Source organism: Octodon degus, unplaced genomic scaffold (genome assembly GCF_000260255.1).
Source record: "Octodon degus isolate 3935 unplaced genomic scaffold, OctDeg1.0 scaffold00056, whole genome shotgun sequence".
Lineage (NCBI taxonomy): Eukaryota > Metazoa > Chordata > Mammalia > Rodentia > Octodontidae > Octodon > Octodon degus.
Window position 1 is genome coordinate 10,727,042 of NW_004524632.1, and position 20,084 is coordinate 10,747,125.

General features: G+C 61.9%; 3 protein-coding genes across 3 annotated transcripts in view; all 3 read right to left on the minus strand.

Annotated features, from left to right (window-relative positions):
- Znf385c (zinc finger protein 385C) overlaps positions 1–8,505 on the minus strand; it is a 35,376-nt gene extending 26,871 nt beyond the window's left edge. The window contains exons 1-2 of the mRNA XM_023718136.1: positions 8,424–8,505; positions 7,529–7,675 (exon numbers count right to left, since the gene is read on the minus strand). Coding sequence (XP_023573904.1) covers positions 7,529–7,675; positions 8,424–8,505 — 229 coding nt within the window. The remainder of the gene's footprint in view (positions 1–7,528; positions 7,676–8,423) is intronic.
- Kat2a (lysine acetyltransferase 2A) lies at positions 1,192–20,083 on the minus strand (the record flags this gene model as incomplete). The annotated part of the gene is made up of 18 exons (XM_004633772.2): positions 1,192–1,209; positions 15,282–15,596; positions 15,697–15,760; positions 15,845–15,881; positions 16,020–16,134; positions 16,242–16,385; positions 16,576–16,686; positions 17,331–17,457; positions 17,576–17,784; positions 17,859–17,995; positions 18,076–18,186; positions 18,293–18,399; positions 18,704–18,895; positions 18,979–19,160; positions 19,325–19,414; positions 19,512–19,657; positions 19,762–19,885; positions 19,976–20,083. Coding segments are annotated over 17 exons (2,283 nt in total), but the record flags the coding sequence as incomplete, so codon positions are not given.
- Positions 9,373–14,807, minus strand: Dhx58 (DExH-box helicase 58). The gene is made up of 12 exons (XM_023717922.1): positions 14,473–14,807; positions 14,108–14,309; positions 13,651–13,841; positions 13,169–13,285; positions 12,730–12,856; positions 12,399–12,590; positions 11,767–12,020; positions 11,506–11,655; positions 11,259–11,420; positions 10,996–11,186; positions 10,038–10,134; positions 9,373–9,938 (listed from the first exon to the last, which is right to left on the minus strand). The coding sequence occupies exons 1-12, from the start codon at positions 14,638–14,640 to the stop codon at positions 9,753–9,755; spliced, it is 2,037 nt and encodes a 678-aa protein (XP_023573690.1). The 5' UTR covers positions 14,641–14,807; the 3' UTR covers positions 9,373–9,752.
- Position 20,084: the final 1 nt, after the last annotated feature.

Below are 20,084 nucleotides of genomic sequence, written 5' to 3' on the forward strand. Positions count from 1 at the left end.
TCGGCACCACCCCCCAGGCCATCAGAGGCTACAGGGCAGCCCATAGTCAGCTTGTGGGGCAGCCTCATGCATCACCCTAGAAGGGAAGCAAAGGGCTGGGCCAGGGTCCTCGCGGGAACTTGGTTGCTTCCCTGTTTTTTTAATTTTAATTTTTATTTTTATTTTGTCTCAGTCTGTAGCTCAGGCTGGCCTTGAACTCCCTATGCAGCCCAAGCTGGCCTCGAACTCACAGTGATCCTGCTGCCTGAGCCTCCCAAGTGCTGGGATTGCAGGTGTGCACCCTCACACACAGCCGGAGGTTTGGTGGTGGGAATAGGTCCAGCAGGACCCTGCCACCTCCGCCCACCCGTGTGAGAAGGCGCTGGGCCCATCTTCACCTCAAAAGATGGAGGTAGATGAGGCCAGGTGGACCCTGAAGATTGGGGCTACCTGCGGCCAGAGGGGGACAGCCTCAAGCCCAGGGGTGGCCATGGCACCTTGCATGTGGCCACATCGTGACAAGGTCCACTCTGATCTGCCCAGCCGCTGTGGGCTGGGAGAGGGGTCTGCGGCTCAGCGAGGGGCCCCAGGAGCACTGGAGGACAGACAGGGAGGCTGAGGCTAGCCCTGTCTAGGGCGCTCACTGGACTCACAGGGCGCCTGAGAAAATCCTGCCTCTGAGCCTGGCTTGGTTGGGGGTGTGGCCTGGGCCTTTAATTCTGTCCCCTGATTCACAGTCCTTTTCCCTTGGTTCTGGGGCTTGAACCCAGACCCTTTGCACCAAACTACATCCTTGGCCCTTTTTTAAACTTCTGAGCTGCAGTGTGGCCGAGTTGCCGAGTTGCACGAGCTGGGCTTGGACTTGTGGGCTTTGTACCTCAGCTCGCTGCAGGCCCAGCCCTGGCGTGTTCCTCTAGCCCAGCAGTGGGACAGGGGACAGGGCTGTGTCCCGGCAAGCCTCCCTGCCCCTCCCTGCTCTCCTGGTGCTGCCCGGACGCTAAGGCCCCATGCAGGGGGCAGAGCTGGCCCAGGGAGTGAGGACCCGGGACCCCACCCAGCTTCCCAGCTGGTCTTGCTGTAGCTGCGCTGGCTGTCTGGGAACCCCTAGCTGCGTGGCTTGGGCCACGGTGGCCCGCGCGCCCCACTGTGTGGGTGGACTCTGGGAACGCTAACTCCTGAGCGTGTTCATCTACCGGTCAGCTGGTCACCAGCCTGGGTCTGGGCCACCAGCCAGGGCTGTAAGGCTGAGATTCAGGTCCCGGCCGGACATGGTGACGCACGGCTGTCATCCTAGCCCTGGGGAGGCTGAGGCAGGAGGGCAGCCTGGGCTACAACAATGAGACCCTGTCTCAAACAAACAAAATGAAGAAGAGGAGGAAGAGGAATGAAGAGGAGGAAGAGGAATGGGGCAGGGGAATAATCCGGCCTGCAGGCAAGGGACTGAGACCTGAGGACAGGAAGTGACTGGGCCCGACCCCAGAACCTCGGGTCTCCCTCCCTCCAGCCCCCCGACAGGCGCCTGCCCTGGCCCAGGTGGGCGCAGTGCCCCAGGCCCACAGAGGCCCCTTTGTGCCTGCTCTGGGCCACACCCTGGGGCTGACAGGCACCCTGTGTCTGTTCCCTTCACAGCCAGCTCTGCGGCCAGAGCAGCTCAGGCCACATGACAGGGCGGAGGGCCAGCACTCCTCAGTGGTGCCCCAGTCGGGCCTACCCTGTGCCTCCCTTTCCCCTAGCTTCCTTCCAGTCCTGCTCTTCCCTGTGTGGATCTGGGCGCAACCTCCTCACCAGCCTTCACCTCCCACTCGCGCTCCCCACAGCATCCTCCTCCCAGAACGGGGGCGAACCCTTTACAGGGCGAACGTGGCCCGCCAGGGTGGGGACGTGCGCCTGCCAGCTCAGCAACTCCAGGCGGAGGCAGCAGGATCCATGCGAGTTTGAGTTCAGTCTGGCTACACAGTGAGCTCAAGGCCAGCCTGAGCTACACAGTGAGACCCTGTCTCAAAAAGCAAAACAAACAACAACAACAGCAACACAACAAATAAGCAGGTCTGGGCTGGGGTGTCATCCTAGCCCTGAGGCCCTGAGAATCCTGCCTAGCATTTTGGAGGCCCTGGCTTAGTCTCCAGCCCTGGACGGCTAACCTGATCTTCTCATCCTTCTGCCTGAAGCACCAGATCCGCCCCTGCTTTGGAAATACTCAGCAGGCCGGATGCTCTGCCCACCTGGCCCCCGCCTCCCCGCAGCCCCCTCCCACCCGCAACCTTCAAGATAAGTACCGCCTGCCACCTGAAAATACTCCTGTGGTATCGCTGATGACCACCAGAAGTGGGTGCAAAAAACACTGTTATTAACTAAGGTGGACAAAAGAATCAAATCTTACCAGGCATGGTGGCACACATGTGTAACCCCAGCACTTGGGAGGCTGAGACAGGAGGATTGCCTCAAATTTGAGGCCAGCCAGCGTTGTATAGCAAGATCTTGTCTCAAAAAAAAACCAACCAACCAACCAAACAAACAAACAAAAACCCAACACACACACACACACACACACACACACACAGAAAAAAGAAGAAAAGATTTTTTGATTTCAGTCTCCCTCGTTGATTGTCAGCTGCCCCGAGGTACAGCCGGGCGGCAGGAGCCCACACTCCTGCGTGGGTAAGCACCTCAGATGCCAGCGTCCGGGGCAATGAGGAATGGAGGAACACAGTTCTAGGAAAATTAAATGGAATGAAAGCCATGGAAATCAGTTTAACTGCACCAGAGGGGAGAAACTGAAAAGTCGTATCAAGGAATCGGGTTGATGAACGGGGCCTCAGCTGGGAGCACCGCCCAGGAGCCCAGGCACAGGCGAGTTGGAGGGTGTTTGCATTCAAAACAGCCTCAGGTGCAGGCGCCCTGGCCAGAGCCCCAGCTCCATCGACCCTTTTCCCTGTGACTCCCAGCCCTATGGGCAGCCCCAGGCCCCTGCGGGCAGCGCCCCTCACCCGGGAGGCTCCAAGGCTTGGCTCTAGGTCCTGTGTTCCTTCCTCCCTGTCCTGCTCCCTTGGCTGAGGCCAAAAGATCACCTCTGTGACAGGAGAGGCCTTTCCCTGTCACCCGGATCGAACTCTTTGCGCTGAGCTGCACCCCCAGTCCTCTTTGTATGAGACAAGGTCTTGCTAAGTCTCTACAGGGACTTAGGAACTTGGGATCCTCCTGCCTCAGCCTCCCAGACTGCTCAGGTCACAGGATGCACCGCCACGCCCAGCTCATTGCCTCTGAGGTGAATTCCCTCCCCTTGCCCTTCCTACCTTGTTCTTTCTCAAATCCCCAGGGCAGGGCCTGGCAAGGAATTCATGGTACAAGCTCAACAAACGTGTTGGCCAAATCAAGAAACTATTGATCCCAGGGTGAGGGAGAAGGCAGAGGACAGAGGCTCCGGCTCCGGGAGTAAGGGGCAGAGACATACCCCTGGGATGTGATACCAGCTCCTAGACAGACAAGGCAGGCAGCCCGGCTGTGAGCTGCCACCCGTGCCCACCTCCGATGCCAACCCGCCAGCTGCTCTCCTACAGGGCCCTGCCCCCACTCCCAGCCTGGCCACCTGCCAGGCTGCTTGGGGGCCTTCTGGCTGCCTCTCCAGCCTCACCACCCTTGCTCCCCACCCTGCTGCCCTGGAGTTGCTGCCCCAGCCTCCACATCGGGGCAACCAAGTTCCCAGGCAGCGCCCAGGTGGCTGCAGCCATGGCCGTGCTCTATCCCCCGAGGAAGAAGCTAAGTAGGACAGTGCTTTTTAGAACAAGGTCACAGAGATGCTCCGGCTCTGCACAGTCTCCAGCCGGGGACCTGGGGACAGCATGGGCCCATGCAGCCCAAAGTGGAGGCCTGGCAGGAGTTTCCAGGCCTCCCTGCCAGTTGTGGATGCGATGGGGGTCCCTGTGGTGCTAAGTTTGGGCCACAGAGCTCGGTGTGGGGTCTAGAGCCACATAGGACCAAGGCCTGGTGGGACCTGGGGTATCTGGGAGAGCCAGCTCGGGGCTCGGGGGCTGCCCGCCCACCCACCCACCTACCAAGCATAGCACACTGCACCCTGGGCCTAGTCCTTGCAGGCGTCCACAGAGCTATAGCCTCCAGGGTGGAGGTCTGGCCTGGGAACCCAGGAGGGGCATCAGGGCCCCGTGGGGGACTGGGTGGGCCCCCGCCTGGCATCTGGAGGGGGTGGATGGGGATGTGGCCCGCCCCACCCAGGCCTGTCAGTTCGCAAGCAGGAACCACACAGCCGGCCCTGTGCGAGGTCTGGGGAGGCAGCAGCAGAGCAGCCGGACGGACGGCGGCAGCGCAGCTCGTGGTTGACAGCAGGAAGCCGGGGCTGGGCGGAGGCCGAGCTGGGCTGCTCCAGGGTAAACGAAACTCAGCCCTCCGCCCCCATGCTAGCACCTCTCCGGAAACTCCACATCCACACATCCACGCCTGGCCGGCCTTGGCCCGAGGTCAGTGGGTCAAGTGCAGAGGGCCCCCTGCCCCGGCCCCTCCAGCACTCACTGTCTGGAGCTGTCATCCCAAGTTCTCCACCAGAGTCCACTCTCACAGGTCTGGTGTGCCCACCGTGTGCCCGTGTACAGGCCAGGGGCAGTGGCGGCTCCCAGACACGCTGCCACCTTCTTCACGCATGGCTGCCCTATCCCCGGGACTCCTCAAGGGACAGAGAGACAGAGCCCGAGAGCAGGTGTGTGTGAGTGACAGACAGAGGGAGGAGAGGAAAGAGGAAAGGAGGACAAGCTGGAGAGCATGGCAGAGGACAGGAGGGGACAGGGAGCTGGCAGCAGCAGTGAGACAAGTGGAGGTGGAGGCAGGAGCTCCTGGGGACCCCCAGGAGAGACAGTCTGGACCTCCAGATGCCCACATACCTGGAGCCGCGGGGCAGGGGCTGCCTATCACTGCCACCTCAGGTCCCCAGCTCTGAGCCACTGCAGACACCTGGGCCCTGGCCACACTCAAGCAAGCAGAGCCTGGTGGGTAGCCCAAGGGAAAAGAGTCACCGGCCAGGGACAGTGGCTGCGGAGGGCGGGGGGCCTGGCAGCGCTGTCAGGAGCTCCCCTGGGTGCAGCGAGTGTTCAGTTCCACCGCGTGCTCCGTGGGCAGGACCAGGCTGCCCGAGACAGAGCCCGATGCCCAGGCAGCCCAACCGCATGGTGGGGACCAAGGTGCTGTTTGTTCCTGCTGGGGATGGCCCAGCACTTGCCCCAACCCTACACTGGCCCTGTCCATGGCCCAAGACCACAGTCAGGAGAGAAGCTGTGGCAGGGGCCTGGCCCGCGCTGAGAGGCACAGCAGGGACGGTGGCTGGACCCTCCGCGGGTCCTTCCTTGTTCCGGTAGCCTTGCTTTCCACCCGGGAGCTCGGCTCGCCACCGCCTTGGCCCTTCCTGCTGGTACGTCACAGGACGCTTTTAAAACTGTCCCAATTTTGGGGTAGAAAATGAGGTCAAGGGACTCAAGGGGGAGAGCATCGGTGACAACTGACTGTCTTCTTCATTTCACTTTGAAATTCCGCCTGGGACTAGGAAGTGTGTCCGGAATCCTGAGCGTACTAGGCAGGCCCCCACTCTAGTGGGGATAAAGAAAACAGGGAAGGGGATGCACCAAAAGGCCTTGTGGGCATCGCAGCCTGCCCTGGCAGGACGCACGCAGGGCCTGGGACAATAGATGCCTGTAGCTATGACTTCTGTGTGAGTGCCACTCGCTCGGGGTTAAGGCTGTAAACTGAGTTACATCCCCAGCCCTTTATTTACTCATTTTTAGAATGCTGAGCTAAGATCTCACCAAGCTGCCCAGCTGGGTTCCACCTGGCAACCCTCCTGTGTCAGCCTCCAAGGGTGCTGGAGGGAAAGGTGTGAGCCGCCATGCCTGCCCTGAGTAGTTTAAAGGTACAAACGAAGCAAAACCAAGAGCAAAACCCTTGCCCAACACAGTATGTTCTCACCCCCCACCTCCGTCAAGGACCTCGGACCCAGGTTCCAGTCCAGGTTGTTCTGCCTGCCTCCTGGGAGTTACTTCCAGTGACACGGTGGTGTGAGGGCGGCTGGGTGGGGACCCTAGCTGAGACCCTCACTGGCAGCAGCAAGGGCTCCCAGGCTCCTGGGAGGATAGCAGCCTCCGCGCAGGTCCTAGGCGTGTCCCACCCCGAGCCGTCCCGCAGTATGGAGACTGCGACCCTGAGTCCAGCTTGTCCCTCTGCCCTGTCAACCCCTCACAGGACAGGAGGTGACCCAAAGGGAGACCTGGCTCCCCTGGGCACACACACCCCACTAGGAGGCAAGACTCAGGTCACGGGGATTATTTATCTTCCCGGAAAGTTGCCTGCGGCTTCTGCCCAACTTGGGGATCTCTGGAGGCTGAGGGGGCAGAGAGCTGATGCCAAACGGACATCATTTTTTCAAGTCAACTTTCCAAGCCAGAGCTTCCAGGGTGGCAGAACCCTACACGGGGCCCTGTTGAGCCCAGGTCCCCATCTCAGAGATAAAAGGCCATGCCGAGGGCAGGCAGCACAGCAGCTCCGGGTCCTGCGTACCAGCAGGCAGCAGGAGTAGCTTGCTATGCTTCCTGGCCAAGCTTGAAAAATCCTTCCACCTCCCCCTCCCCCCCGCGATGGGCTTTGCTGTCCTGCAAAAGGGGACGAGGGGACGCTTAGACTCGCTGAGCCCGCACCAGGCGCCTGGCACTGCGCTAAGCAAGCGCTCTCCACACAGCTTAATCCCCCGTCACCACCACCGCGAGGAGACTCTATTACTGCCCCATTCCACAGGTGAGGCAGCTGCCCAGAGGCTACGGAACCCCACAAAGTCACAGCGAGGAAAGCGACCCGGGTCCCTGTCTTTCCCGGAAACAAGAGACACTGAGGCAGGAGGGAGCACAAGCAGGAGAACTTCCCAGCCTGAGGTTCAGCGTGAGCGCCCACGGGATGGATGGATGGGGACTCCGGACAGCTATGGAGGGCCCACCTGTCTGTCCAAAGACTTTCGTTGACCTCTGCGAGGCCACTGGAGTCCGGGAGCCTCCCGCCCACCACTCTGTAACCCAGGTGCCCGGCTCAGCCTGGGAGCTGTCCTGAGCTGGAGAAGCGTCGCCTGGCCGCCCTCTCTGGCGCGCTGCCCTCGGGGTCCTCGAGGGAACCTCGTCCCACCCACCACGGAGGGTGCTTGTGAGCCCCGAGTCTGCGACAGGCGCATGGCAGTGACCGTGGGGTCCCCAGCCCTGACACACACACCTCTGTACTCAGTGTGGTAAGTAGGATGCAGGTGTCAGGCCCTAACCTCGCTGACTGCAGAGCTGCAGCCATGGGGAGCCCAGTTACCCCCTCGGTGACCCCTGTCCTTGTGTCCCTTGGAATCTGCCCAGAAGGTCCAACGGGCGGCTCTGCCCGCTTCGGATGCCAGTGTCCGGGCAACAGTCCTCACATGCTTAGGAAACCCCGGGGGGACAGGAACCCGGGCCGGCAGGATGGGGACAGCCCGTGTCGTCGTCTTACCTGCGGGGACAGGCAGCGCGCCGCGGCCACCTGCGCTTACCGGGCTCTGAGCGCTGACACCCGGCCGGCGGAGGGGGCGGGGCCGGGGCCGGCCTGGTGGGCGTGGTCAGGATGGGCGTGGCCTCCTGGGCCCTCCTCCAGCCAGGCCTGGCGGCCGAGCGAGAGCGGCGCTTTCGAGTCTCAGCCCCTGGGTGGGGCCGAGCTGGGTTCTTAGACCTGAAAACCTCAGGGCATCTCCCAGGGCTGCAGGTCAGGAGACCCTGACCCTTCCGGAGAGGAGGAAATACACAGGGACCTCACCTGGCCTGAGCTCTGGCTCCTCTCTTGCAAGCTCCCGCAGCAGGGGTGGTGCCTCCCACCTGGAATCCCCGCGCTGGGGCGGCTGAGGCAGGAGATTCAAAAGTTTGAATCCAGCCTGGATGGACGACTCAGTTAGACCCGGTCTCAAAATAGGGAAAGGGCTCGGGATGTGGCTCGGTCTGCAGGCCCCGGGTACAATGCCCAGTATCGACCCCTCGATTGATCAGAGCAGGCTCCCCATCCCCGAGCCAGCCGCGTGGGAGCTCGGGCACGTGGGTGGCCCGCAGGGGCTCAGGTCCGCCCCCCGGCACCAGCTGCGGTCCCTCAGCTGTCGCCGTTTAGCCCTGGAATGACAGGCGTCCGGGCTTCGTGAGTCCTGCCGCGATCGAGGCCAGGGAGCTTAGCACCGGGCGCCCCCGCCCTCCCTCCGCTCGACTCACTAATTTTATTGACCTGTGAAAGGCACGTAGCGGCGGGCGGGCGGGCGGGCGAGCCTAGCAACCCGGAGCTCCGCGAGGAGCCGGTGGGGCTCCACGATCCAGGAGCAGCGGTGTGACAGGGAGGGCAGGAGGGGCGCCCTGGGGGGAACAGGAAGCGGCCTACTCTCGGGGGTACGCGGGGGCGTCTCGGCTCACAATCAGAGAACACCTCGCTGTCGACCGCAGCGGGCAGAGCACGGGCCGGAGGGATGGCCGCAAAGTGGGGGGCGACTGTCATCCGCCCCTCCCGCCCTCCCTCGTGAGGGCGACTCCTGCCCGCTGGGCTTCCTGCTACAGAAATAGCCCTTTCCCCGAAGAATCAACCTACTTCTGCCTCCTTATTAAAACGAGACCGGAAATCAGGCCTTTGCAACCCGCCCCGCCCCGCCCCCACCTGCGGGGAGCTGGCCTGGGACCGCGGTGGCGCTAGGAAGGCGCCCGCCTCTGACGGTCCAAACCGAGCCCTGTCCCGGCCTCGGGTGATCCCGGAGTCTCCCGTTGGGCCGAAAGATGCCCATCCAGAGGAAGGTCCTCACATCCCTGAAGTCACCACCACACTGCCGCGCCTGGGGGGGACTGCGGTGGAGACTTCCCAAACGACGCTGTTTTTTGAGGCAAAGTGCCGCTCTGTAGCCCAGATGGCTTTGAACTCACGGCAGTCCTCCGCCCCAGCTCCCAGTGCTGCGCTCCTGGGCGCGCACCAGACCAACTTCTTTACAAGAATAATTTTGAAGTGATGCCTGTGGTCAGTATGCAGATCAGAGGAACATACATGTTACATGTCCAGCTGCACATTATAAATATGTGCAATTGATTTTCTATCAATTATACCTCAACAAAGTGTGGTTTAAAATGCCGTATGTTGGAGCCGGAGATATAGCTCAGCGGCATGAGCACCTTCCTGGTAAGCGTGTGGTCCTGAGTTTGTCCCCTGGTGCTGAGGCAGGAGGATCAGTGACAGTTCAAGGCCAGCCCGAACTGCATTGAAAGACTGTCTCAAAAAAAAAAAAAAAAAAAAAAAAAAAAAAAAAAAGATATATTTTTTACTAATTCTCTCATGATTTTTTTTTTTTTTTTTGGCGGAACTGGGGATTGAACTCAGACCCTCGTGCTTGCCAAGGAAGCACTTATTCCACTGAGCCATCTCTCCGGCCCCTTCTATTTTTAATTTTTGAAGAGTCTCAAGAACCAGAAGTGGCTTTGGCAGGGAGGGTGTTGGGGGTCCTCGTGGTATAATAGATAATCCTCGTCCCCCCTTCCCGGCTCCAATCGACGCATAAGAAGTGTATGCTTGCGGCCAGCGGCCAGCACTGAACGGTGTCCCTCGTAGCGCCGGACCTTGAGCCAACCCGAGTCTCCAGGGTGCCCAGCGCTGGCGGCTCGGAAAGGGGCCAGGCCAGACCCAAGTGCCTCCCAAGAAGAGGGGAGCGGCCGCGGACTCTGCTGCCCCCTTCAGGACGAGCCAGGTACCGCAGCGACCGACAGTCAGTCCAGGGAGAGGTTGGCCAGGGTTCCCGCGCAGTGCTGTAGAAAGTCGAAGTCGTCCACCGGGAAGGGCACGCGCGACCACTTCTTGGCCTGGATACGGCCCTGCGGGGTCTCCAGGAGCAGGCTGCGCACTTTGAGCACGGGCAGGGTCACCGACTTGTAGATCATCTGCAGTCCCCAGCTCTGGTTGGGACAGGGTAGAGCGTCTGGGGCTGGGGCTCCCCATCCCACACTGGCTCCCACCCCTAGGGAGGGCTCCCCAGGGTGCTGCAGCCTGCGCACCTCCCCACAATTGCGGCAGCTGATGGCGCCCCCTGGCTTCCAGTCCTTGAAGGCTCTGTCGATCACCACCGGCTCCCGGGACACGGTGTAGTAGATCCTGGAGGGAAACCCAGTGAGCCCAGCCTTTATGGAGCCCAGACCTTGCCCTCTGCAGCCCATCGGGGCACCGTGGTTCCAGGGCCAAGATCGACCCAACCTCCACATACTCGGCCCACGTGTCTCCACGCGCTGCTCTGGGAGTCACAGTGTGGGACTCCGCCCCCCACAGCCTTGCTGGCACCCCTTGGGACTGCTCATCACCCCTGGGTAAAGGCGGCACTTTGGGGCCAGACCTTGGCACCCCGCTTGCCGTTGTCTGCTGTCTGCATTCTGATCCCCGCCTGCCTGTCCCTGTCCCCCAGGCTGAGGACCCCAGCCATGCCCCCTTGTGACACCCACGCCATCTTCTCCCTGTCTTCTCAAAGCCAAATGCAGCCACCTCACATGGGAAAAGCTGGGTGGAGACCCTTGGCACAGAGGCCTGACACTGCAGGTGCCTAATAAATGCTCCCTACGGCAGGGATGAGGCTGGGGCAACGATATCCTCCAGGGGACAGCAGGGAGGTAATGGCTGTTAGAGACAGTCTTGCTGTATTGCCTAGGTGGCTCCTGAATTCCTGGCCTCAGGCCACCCTCCCACCCCACCTCCCCTGAAGTGTGTGCCAGCCTCGCTGATGTTCTCGGAGAAGTCAGGACAGTGAATTGGCCCAAGCACTTAACACCCTAAGTTCCTGTTCCCACTGCGTGACACAGTGGCTCTGGGAATCTGGACAGATCACTTAGCCTCTTCCCTCACTCGTCGAATAGGGGCAGGGATAAAACTTCTATCATCTGTGCCACCATCAACTTCTGAGCCCGAAACCCAAGCAAGTCCCACCCCGCTTCCGTCTCCTCCCGACGGCCCCTTCCACAGGCTCACGAGAAGTTTGGGTTCACGTTGACATGGTGGGTGCCCTCCACCTTCCGCAGGTCACTGCCAGTGCCCACGGCCACCATGCAGTTGATACAGAGGAGCTGCACATGCTCTGCGGGGAACTGTCGCCGCTGTCTGTCTCTCTGTGAGGCCCGGGCTGCACGCTTGAGCACAGCTTTGAGCTGTAGATCCCGGATCTGGAGGGCGAAGGGGGTGCAGTCAGAGCCCCACCAGGCACGCCGCCCATTCGCACCCCTGCCTGTTCAGACCTTGGCCTGGTACTCAGCTGGGTCCATCTTCTGCACAACATCCACCGCCTGCTCCATCAGGGCCTCCAGCACCTCGTTGGTCAGCTCACGCCGCAGCTCCCGGCTACCCTCTGTGGCCACGAATGAGTACACGCTCTGGCTGGCCCGCACTCGGCCCCGTGCCTGGGGAGGGAAAGCGGAGCTGGAATCTGAGCAGGGCTGGGAAAAGGATCCCTGGGGCTGGTGGGGGCAGGGCAGGGCCCAGCACCTGGACCATGGAGATCTCGTTGGTCAGCAGCCCGTAGCGCACCACCACGTTGCACTTGGCGATGTCCAGCCCCTCCTCTGCCACACTCGTGGCCACCAGCAGATTCAGGGTGCCAAGCCGGAACTTCCGGATCACCTCCTGCTGGTCCCTCTGTTGGGGTACAGGCAGCCCTCTGCCTCGGCCTGGGAGGCCCCACACCCTCACCCAGGGCCCTCCCACACCCCTCCAGGGCACAGCCCCGACCTGTGGCCAGGACCACACCTGGGTCATGTGCGCGCTCTGGCTGCTGTTTCCCGCCCCAATGAGCATCTGGGCCTTGATTCCCGCCTGCCCCAGGGTGGGCTGCTGCTGCAGCCAGAGCAGCAGGGACTGGGCGCTCTGGCGGGTGCGAGTGAAGACGATGCCTCGTGGGTTGGTAGGGTCTCTGAACTGCTCCTGCAGGATCTGCTCCAGCATGTCCAGCTTGGGGTTCGTGGGGCCATGTGTCGCCAAGTGGGTCAGCTCCTCCTTGTGGTCTGTGAGGAACCCACAGGCCAACTGGACTCCTGCAGCCCTTTTCTTGTTTTGAAACAGGGTCTCCTATCTGGCTAAGATCAAGGGTGAAACAGGGTCTCCTTAAAGTAGCTAAGCTGCCCAAGCTGGGTTGGAATTAGTGGCCCTCCTGCCTCAGCCTCCAGGACTGGATGATAGGTATGTGCCTTCACAGCTGGCAATCCATCCGGGGAATTTTTGAAGACCATTTCAATTAAACAGTTTAAAAAGATATCTGTCAATAAAGTAAATTCACTTCCACAACTACGCTCATCTCTCACAGACGAGGAAATGAACCTGGCGTACCCATGGCTTTGGATTCCACAGGGTCCTTCCCGCCGGCCCCTTCCCAGGCTCCTCACCATCGAACAGGCCTAGCAGCCAGCGCTCCGCGTGTAGGATCTGATTTTTGGTGACGCGCTCCCGGTCGTAGAAGTCCTGCAGCGAGGACAGGGCGTCCAGAGCACGCACCGTGTCGTGGATGAGCAGCGCGTCGTTGTAGCGGCGCAGGTGGAGCGCGAGTACGCGGCGCTGCTGGAGCCCAGCCTCTGCGGCTGCGGGCGGGGCCGGGTCAGAGGCCACGCCCAGAGGCACCTCCAGCCTGGGCTCCGCCCCTTGGCCACCAAACCCCGCCCCCCACAGCCAGGCCCCACCCCTGGGTGGACAGAGCTTGCCCCGGGCGGCCCCTTGCACCTGTCTTGCACAGCTCCACCACCTGCTGCTCATACATCTGCGTCCCAAAGTCTTGGGTCAAGTCCGGCATTTCTGGGTGGTCGTGGATCTGAGCCATAAGCTTCTTTATCAAGCCCCCAAATGGGTCCTGGACAAGAGGAATGCACGTGGGGGGTCAGGGGGGTGGCAGCTGGAGGAACGCTAGGTCCAGCACCCAGCTGCTGGTCTTGCCCATGTGTTCTATTCATATGGGGCAGCGGCCAGTGAGAGCTCGGTACACCCCAACGGCTTCCCGGCCTGCGCCAAGGGCCCTGACTAACGTCCACAGTGCTATCTGGGCTGGTCTGAAGAGCCATGGGCACAGAAAGAAATAGGCCCAGCGCACAAGCCAAGGATCTGCAGTGCCCAGCTGGCGGGGTGCAGGCAGCACAGCGTCCCACCTTGCCCTGGCCCCGCACACCTGACTCCGCTTCTGGCACAGGTCATACTGCTTGCAGGGCCGGGGCCGGTGCTCCAGCAGCTCTGGGCGGTGGGTCTTGGGCGACATGATGCGCCACGTGTCCAGGTTGGCACAGAGCTGCGGGCAACAGGGAGAGCTACATTGGGACAGGGCGGGGTCCCTGGGGACTGTGGGCAGGACTTTGAGGTGGGTGGGTCTCTGTGGAGGACACGGGGCAGGTGGGGCAGAGTTAGGGTTAGGCTAAATTAGCAGACTCTGTCTCAAAATGAAAAGCACTGGGATGCTGTTCATGGCAAGGCCCCGAGCTCCACCCCCAGCTCCTCACACTTGAGTAAAACTGGGTGAGCACTGATGTGTTCAAGATGAGCCCTGGGGTCCTGGGGGCTGGGAGCTTGCTCCAAGAGCCTTGAGGGAGGGACGGAAGCTGGGGCCGTGGGAGGGTGCCTGGGGGGGGAGCAGGAGGGCCCCAGGGCCCAGCAGACCTGCAGGATGTGCTCCACAGCGCCCTGGAGCTTGGCGTGCCCGCCGGTGCCCGGAGAGGCTGTGAGGCCCAGCACCTGGGGCAGGTGCCCGCGCCTCTGCAGTTTGTGCTCCAGATACTGGCTCAGGATGACATTGTAGACAGTGTCCTTGTGCGTGTGGTGACACTCGTCCACCACGATGAGAGAGAAGGCTGGGGCCGCAGGGAAAGCTAGAGTCTGCACTGTGCGTGGGGCCCTCCTTCCCTTCCTCTCTGCTTCCCGTGGTCACACCCATCTCAGACCTCCATGGCGCCAGAGAAGGGACCAGGTGGGGGCAATTTGTGGCCAATTCACAGATGAGCTGAGGCTTGCTTGGAGGGACGTGCCCCCAATCTCTCCACAGCGCCCTGCCCAGCCCCACATGCCTTGGTGGAGAAGGCCCAGGTGTGTGTCCTCGCTGCCCTGGCCTCGGCCTCACCTGTGAGTTCCACGTGCTCCTCCTCCTCCGAGCTGCTCAGCGCTGCCTGCAGGAGCTCAGCTGTGCAGATGACCACGTCGTGCTTCTGTGCCTCGTGGCCGAATCCAGCCCGTGCCCCCATGTCCCCACTCAAGGTAGTTATGGCCCAGCGCCCATCCAGAATGAGGCAGAACTCCTCGGCGTGCTGGGTCACCAGGTGCACCTGCAGGTGCGGGTGAGTGAGGGAGAGGATGCTGGGTTTGGGGTTAGGAAGCAGGGAGAGGGTAGGTGCCCCCACCCCTGGCTGGTCCTGGACTGTGGTGGAAGCTGAATGGGTCGGGGCCGCGAGGGAACCAAGGTGCCGGCCTGCAGACCGAGCTACTCACCCTGTTGACCAGCACCACCACCTTGGCCCTGTCCACCGTCTCTAGGTGCCTCTTGGCCACATAGGCAGCCGCCCGGGTCTTGCCTGCGCCCGTGGGCAGCCAAATGATGATGTTCCTGCCCTCCAGGGCAGGCATGATCACCTCCCACTGGTAGGGCCGCAGCGCCATGGCCTCAGCCAGCTCAGCCGGTGCGGAAGCCTGCTTTCCCTGGACTCGGCCACCTGAGGGAGCACCAGGACCCACCTGGAACCCGCCCGCCCCGCAGAGCGGAGGCCGCCCGGCTCACACACTGGGAAGCCCCATCGAGAAAACCTACTGGGTCGGGCCTGGGAAAAAGAAACTGAAACAAGGGGCGGAGCCAGCCGGCAAAAGGGCGGGGCTGAGGCAGGGGTGGGGCTGGGGTTAAGCAGAACCAAAACTCGCGGCTGCCGGGCACGCGGGCGGGAAAGCAGGGTCTGACCTTGCTGCTTCTGGCATCTGGGCCAGGAACAGCCTGGAGTGGGGACAATGCTGATCACGGCCTGCCAGGCACCTGCTGTCCCAGGAGGGGGGACTGGCAAAAGCAGGCAGGGGACTGGGCAGAGAGACAGCATCACACAGGGGAAAAAACCACAGAGCTTTATTGTTCTATCAAGGGGTTAGTGAGTGGTCCCCACTCCCCCGGCCCTGGACAGACCACAGGACAGTGCAGGGCCAGCCACAGCCCCTGCAGCCAGGCTTCGCTAGGAGCCGTGCTGAAGTGACAAGGAGCAGTCCTGGCCCTCTGGGGCAGAGCCACCAGACCAGAGCGCCGAGGCTCCGTGGCTAAGGGCCGGACAGAGTTCATCCCCCAGGTGGGGCAGGGGCTACTTGTCGATGAGCCCGCCCTCCTTGAGCTTGAAGTAGAAGAACTTCTCCAGCGCGCTGGCGCAGCGGCAGTACTCGCTGTCCGGCGGGTTGTACTCGCGGCAGTTGGCAATGACCCGCTGCAGGTCAGCCACGAAGAGCTTGCGGGTTACGTAGTAGCGGCTACGAAGCCGATCGGTCATGGTCTTCAGGTCGATGGGGAAACGGATGACCTCGTAGTAATCGGGGGCCTCAGACTTCTTCACAGGCTCCATGAAGGGCCACGCGCTGGGGTGTGACTGGGGAAGAGAGTGGAGCTGGGGGCCGAGCCCTGGCTGCCCACCCTCGAAGGGGAGATAAAGCCGTGGCCACGGTGCAGGCAGCCCCTGGTCTCCCCACCTTGATCTGGGCCAGCAGGTTTTTGAGGGTCGTGTACAGCTGGTCAGGGTCCTTGAGTTCCTTGCTGGGGTGAGAAACCAGGTCTCAGGCTCTGCACCCCAGAACCCCCAAGCCCCCAACACTGTGCCCCAGTGTGCGGCTCACTTACCCCTTTTCCTTCCCCAGGGGCTTCCAGCCCGTCTCTCCTGCAAAGGCAAGGGGGAGCACAAGCCTGAGCCTGGCCAGCTCCTACGCAGGCCAGAAGCCCACCCTGCCTGCTCACAGATGTCAGAGGCCCGGCCCGGCCCGGCCCGGCCCGGCCCGGCCCGCCCCGCCCCGCTCACGGATGCCGGGGACGCTCTCCACCGGGATCTGCCGCACGCCCTCCTTGAAGCAGCTCAGCCCGGGGTAGACCTTGCGGATCTGGGCCTGCTTGCGCTCGATCAGCTTCTTGATGATCTGAGGGGGACGGCTGATGAGACTCTGCCCGCTGTGGGCAGAGCCGCACATCCCGGCACTCCCGCCAAGCCTCCCGGGGCGCAGGCGCAAAGTGGCCACACACGCACCTCCTTCTGCTTCTTGATGATGTGGGACAGCTCCGTGTAGGGGATGCGGGGGTTCAGCTCACACTCCATTAGCGTTGCTCCCTCGTAGTCCTTGATGTAGCCCAGGTAGCGGCTCTTGGGGACCTTGATGTCCTTGGAGAAGCCCTGGGGTGGGCGGCAATTGCCCTGTCCTTCAGCATGGGTCCCCCAAGGCTTGGGGCCAAGCCCTCCACTGGGTCACAGGAATTCCATCTGTCCCAGCCAGGTGGCAGCATAGGGGGACGGGGGAGGACTTCCTCTTGAGTGCCAGGAGGAGCAGGGACACCAGCGGGGGTAGCAGGGGTGCCAGGCCCACCTGCTTCTTGAAGTAGCCGATGGCGTACTCGTCGGCGTAGGTGAGGAAGTAGAGGATGCCGTGCTTGATGTGGTACTCCTTCAGGTGGTTCATCAGGTGCGTGCCGTAGCCCTGCAGGGAGCGGGCGCACTGCAGTGGGCACTCTGAGCCCGGGGGGAGCACACAGAGCTGGCTCGTCTGTGAGGGACACCGAGGGAGCCCCCGGCTGGGTCTGTGGGGCAGGTGTGAGGGGCCCCGTGCCCATCTGCTCCCCACTGCAGCAAGTATACCGTGATGAAAACGGTTTACTGAAACTGTGATGCTGGTTAGGGTACAGCTCGGGGCAGGGGGCACGGGGAGGTCAGGCTTGGAGCCCAGCACCGCAGGCAAGGAAAAAAAAAAAAGAATAAAAGAAAACTTGCTGACTCTCAGGCTCCACTTCCGAGGGGCAAGTCCCTTTTCTTTCCGGTACTGAGCACTGAATCTAGGGCTCTCACACACAGCTCTGCCCGCAGACCTTTTGTTTATTTTGAGACAAGGTCTCACTAAGCTGCTAAGTTGCCCAGGCTGGGCTCGAACTTGGGATCCTCCTGCCTCAGTCTGCTGAAGGGCTGGGATTATAAGCAACCAGCCACAGCAGGGAGTTCCCTAAAGCACAGTTCTTAAGGTCCAGCTGCCCCCTGGCGGGACTGTGCAGAATACACTCTGCCACTGACAAGGGCTGGGGCTGCCACACAGCTGGCCTGCAGCGGACACGGACGCAGCTCTGTGCTCACCTTGACCTGCTCGTTGGAGGTGACGGCGCAGAAGACAATTTCAGTGAAACCCTGGGTGGGGAACATGCGGAAGCAGATCCCACCGATGACACGGCCGTCCTTGATCAGGGCCAGCGTCTTGTGCTTCCTGGGAGAGAGAGGTGCGTCACAGCCATGCAGGTCATCTGAGGCCCGCTGTGGTCAGGATGGTAGGACCCAGAATGGGGCAGGTGGCGTCCCAGAGGCGCAGTATTGGGGGAACGCACGGGTCGAACACGAGGCGGGCGATGTATTCCTTGGGCATGCGAGGCAGCTGATGGGAGAAGACATTCTGCAGCCCCACGAGCCACAGCAGCACCCGCCGGTTGGCCTTGGGCGCCAAGGAGTTGCCGATGACATGGAACTCGATGATGCCGCGCCGCTCTTCCAGGCGGGCTGTCTCATCTCGTGCAGCATTGGCTGACAGCAGGCTGGTCTGGGGGGCAGGAAGCAGGTGAGTGGGGGCGGGCGGGGGTCCCACCCCGACAGTCAGCAGACCCAGCTGCCTACCTCGGGGCCCAGCATGGCGGCGGGGTCGGTAATGGTCAGCATGACCTCATTGACCAGCTCCATGGGGATGTCACCCATCACACGAAGCCGTTTAGCATCCTCCAGCGTCAGGTTCTCTGGTAGCTTCCTCTTTTCTCCTGCAGGAGGGTGGCAAGGTCACGGCTGAGAAGGTGAGTTGAGGGTGCTCAAGGTTGGAGGTCAGGGGTCAAGGGCTCACCTGGCATGGGCTCAGCGCCCGTGGCATCTAGACTCAGGGAGCTGTTGCTGCCCCCTCCCATGGTGGGGCTAAAGATTGGGGTGCTGGGAACCACTGCTGCGCTGACCGTGGCTGAGGGACAGAGAGAGTCAAGGACAAGGACAAGAAGGTTATCTGGTTCCTTCCAACCTCAGCCAAGTGCCCAGCATTTCCCCTCAACCCCTCTGGTGCCACCCACCTGGCCTGGGCACCAGTTGTGTGCCCTCCGATGGTGGCATGGTGAAGCCTGACTCCCAGATGGGTGAGTTTGCCCCATAGATCTCCTCCTCCAGCATGGACAGGAACCTGGGGGCAGCATGGACAGTCCAAGCACCCCATCAGGCAACTTGGGCAGCATCAGGGGGCCTGAAGCCTCCAGCCAGAACCTGCTCCCAGGCACTGGGAGGCTGACAGGAGACAGCACTGCCCATGGGGAAGTCCTAGTACTGTACCTTCTTTAACTAGAGGCAAGAAACAGACTTGCCCTGGACCAGCAGAGCACAAGTCCCCTCTTCTCCCTACCGCCCGGGCTTTGTGAGAATCATGTCACCTCAGATATAAGCTTTGGCTGTGGGGGTGCAAAGTCCCAGCAGGCAGGACAGAGCCTTACTTTGGGAAGTGGGTGAGGATGAGGGTCCTCTTCTCAGGCACCAGCTTGTCCTTCTCCACACGGAACTTTTCCAGCAGCTGCCGACGTGTGACAGTGAAGATGGACCGCAGCAGGCTGCGCCCGAAGACATGGGTGGTCTCATATCGAGGGAGGCTGTCACAGCTCTGGGGCACGTGGCAGTAACACAGCCACCTAGGTTGGGGGCAGAGGTGCCGGTGAGGGTGAAAGCTGAGAAGCCAGGGTGGGCTGCAGGGCTTGGGGCGGGCTGTGCCCACCTGGTGTAGTTGACCTTGTAGGTGGCCACATCCTCTGACTGAGACCTCTGCCGGAACTGGGCGGGCGTCTCCAGCTTCCAGTAGTTAAGGCAGAGCAGGAACATCTTTGAGAGCTCAAACATGGTCTGGCGCTCCCGGGGAGCCAGGTGGCTAAACTTGTACTGCACGAAGTTGAGCACACCCTGGTGAGGGGACAAACGGGAAGGTGGCTGAGTGAGTGGTCAGGAGGTGGTGGGGAGAGGGCACACCCTTCTCTGAACCTTGAGGCTCACAGCATGAGGAGGACCCGGGAGGACAGAAGCCCCCCACTGCTCCAAGCCACCACAAGCCTCTCCATCTGTCCCACCTGCTCAATGTTAGGCTTCTCAAATGGAGGGCTGCCCAGTGACCCCTCCACCACGGGCCGGGTCATCTGCAAGATGCATTTCCGCAGGAGCTGGAGGACAGGGACAGGGAAGCTCAGGGCTTTGAACAGCACCCCCAACACCCAACACAACGTACCACGTCACCCCACACCCTCCCCAGAAGCTCACCTTGAAGAGGTAAAAATACACCTGCTTGGTGTCCGTGTCTTCCTCCTTGTGCACAGACATGAACAGGTTCTCCACGTCCACCACCATGCCCAGCAGCCGGTTGATCTCGTCCTCAGACACATTCTCCAGGTGAGACACATGGTCAGCTGCCCCGAGGACAGGTGGCAGGTTGGGAAGAGGCCTCCAAAGGGCCGCCCGCACCCCCCGACTGCCTGGATTTCCCGGGAGCTCTGGCTCCGCCCGTGCCTACCCAGGGGGTGCTCGCAGCTTCGGCACAATTCGCCCAGGTTGGCAGCCGGCTGCTGCAGGTCCATGCGGGGCGCGGTGGGCGGCTTCGGGTTCTTCCAGCCATTGCACTTGCAGGTCTCGTTGGCCTGGGGATGGGGTCGGGCGTCACGCTCGTGCACCCCAGGCAGGGGGCTGCACCCCGCGCCCGCCCGCCAGCCCGCGGCCCCCGCGCCTACCTTGCAGGCGGAGAAGACACCTAGCTTCTCCAGCTTCTTGGCGCGCGGCAAAGCGCGGACCTGCGCCTTGCGCTGGCTGGCACGCTGCTGCTGGCTGAGCCCCGGCCGC

Excerpts from the sequence above, each read along its gene's own strand:
- Dhx58 (XM_023717922.1), bottom strand. The coding sequence starts at position 14,640 with ATGGCGCTGCGGCCCTACCAGTGGGAGGTGATCATGCCTGCCCTGGAG. Across the intron at positions 11,656-11,766 it reads AGAGCGCGCACATGACCCAG|AGGGACCAGCAGGAGGTGAT; the intron begins GTGTGGTCCTGG and ends GTACCCCAACAG. Across the intron at positions 9,939-10,037 it reads GCTGCCGCAATTGTGGGGAG|AGCTGGGGACTGCAGATGAT; the intron begins GTGCGCAGGCTG and ends TGTCCCAACCAG.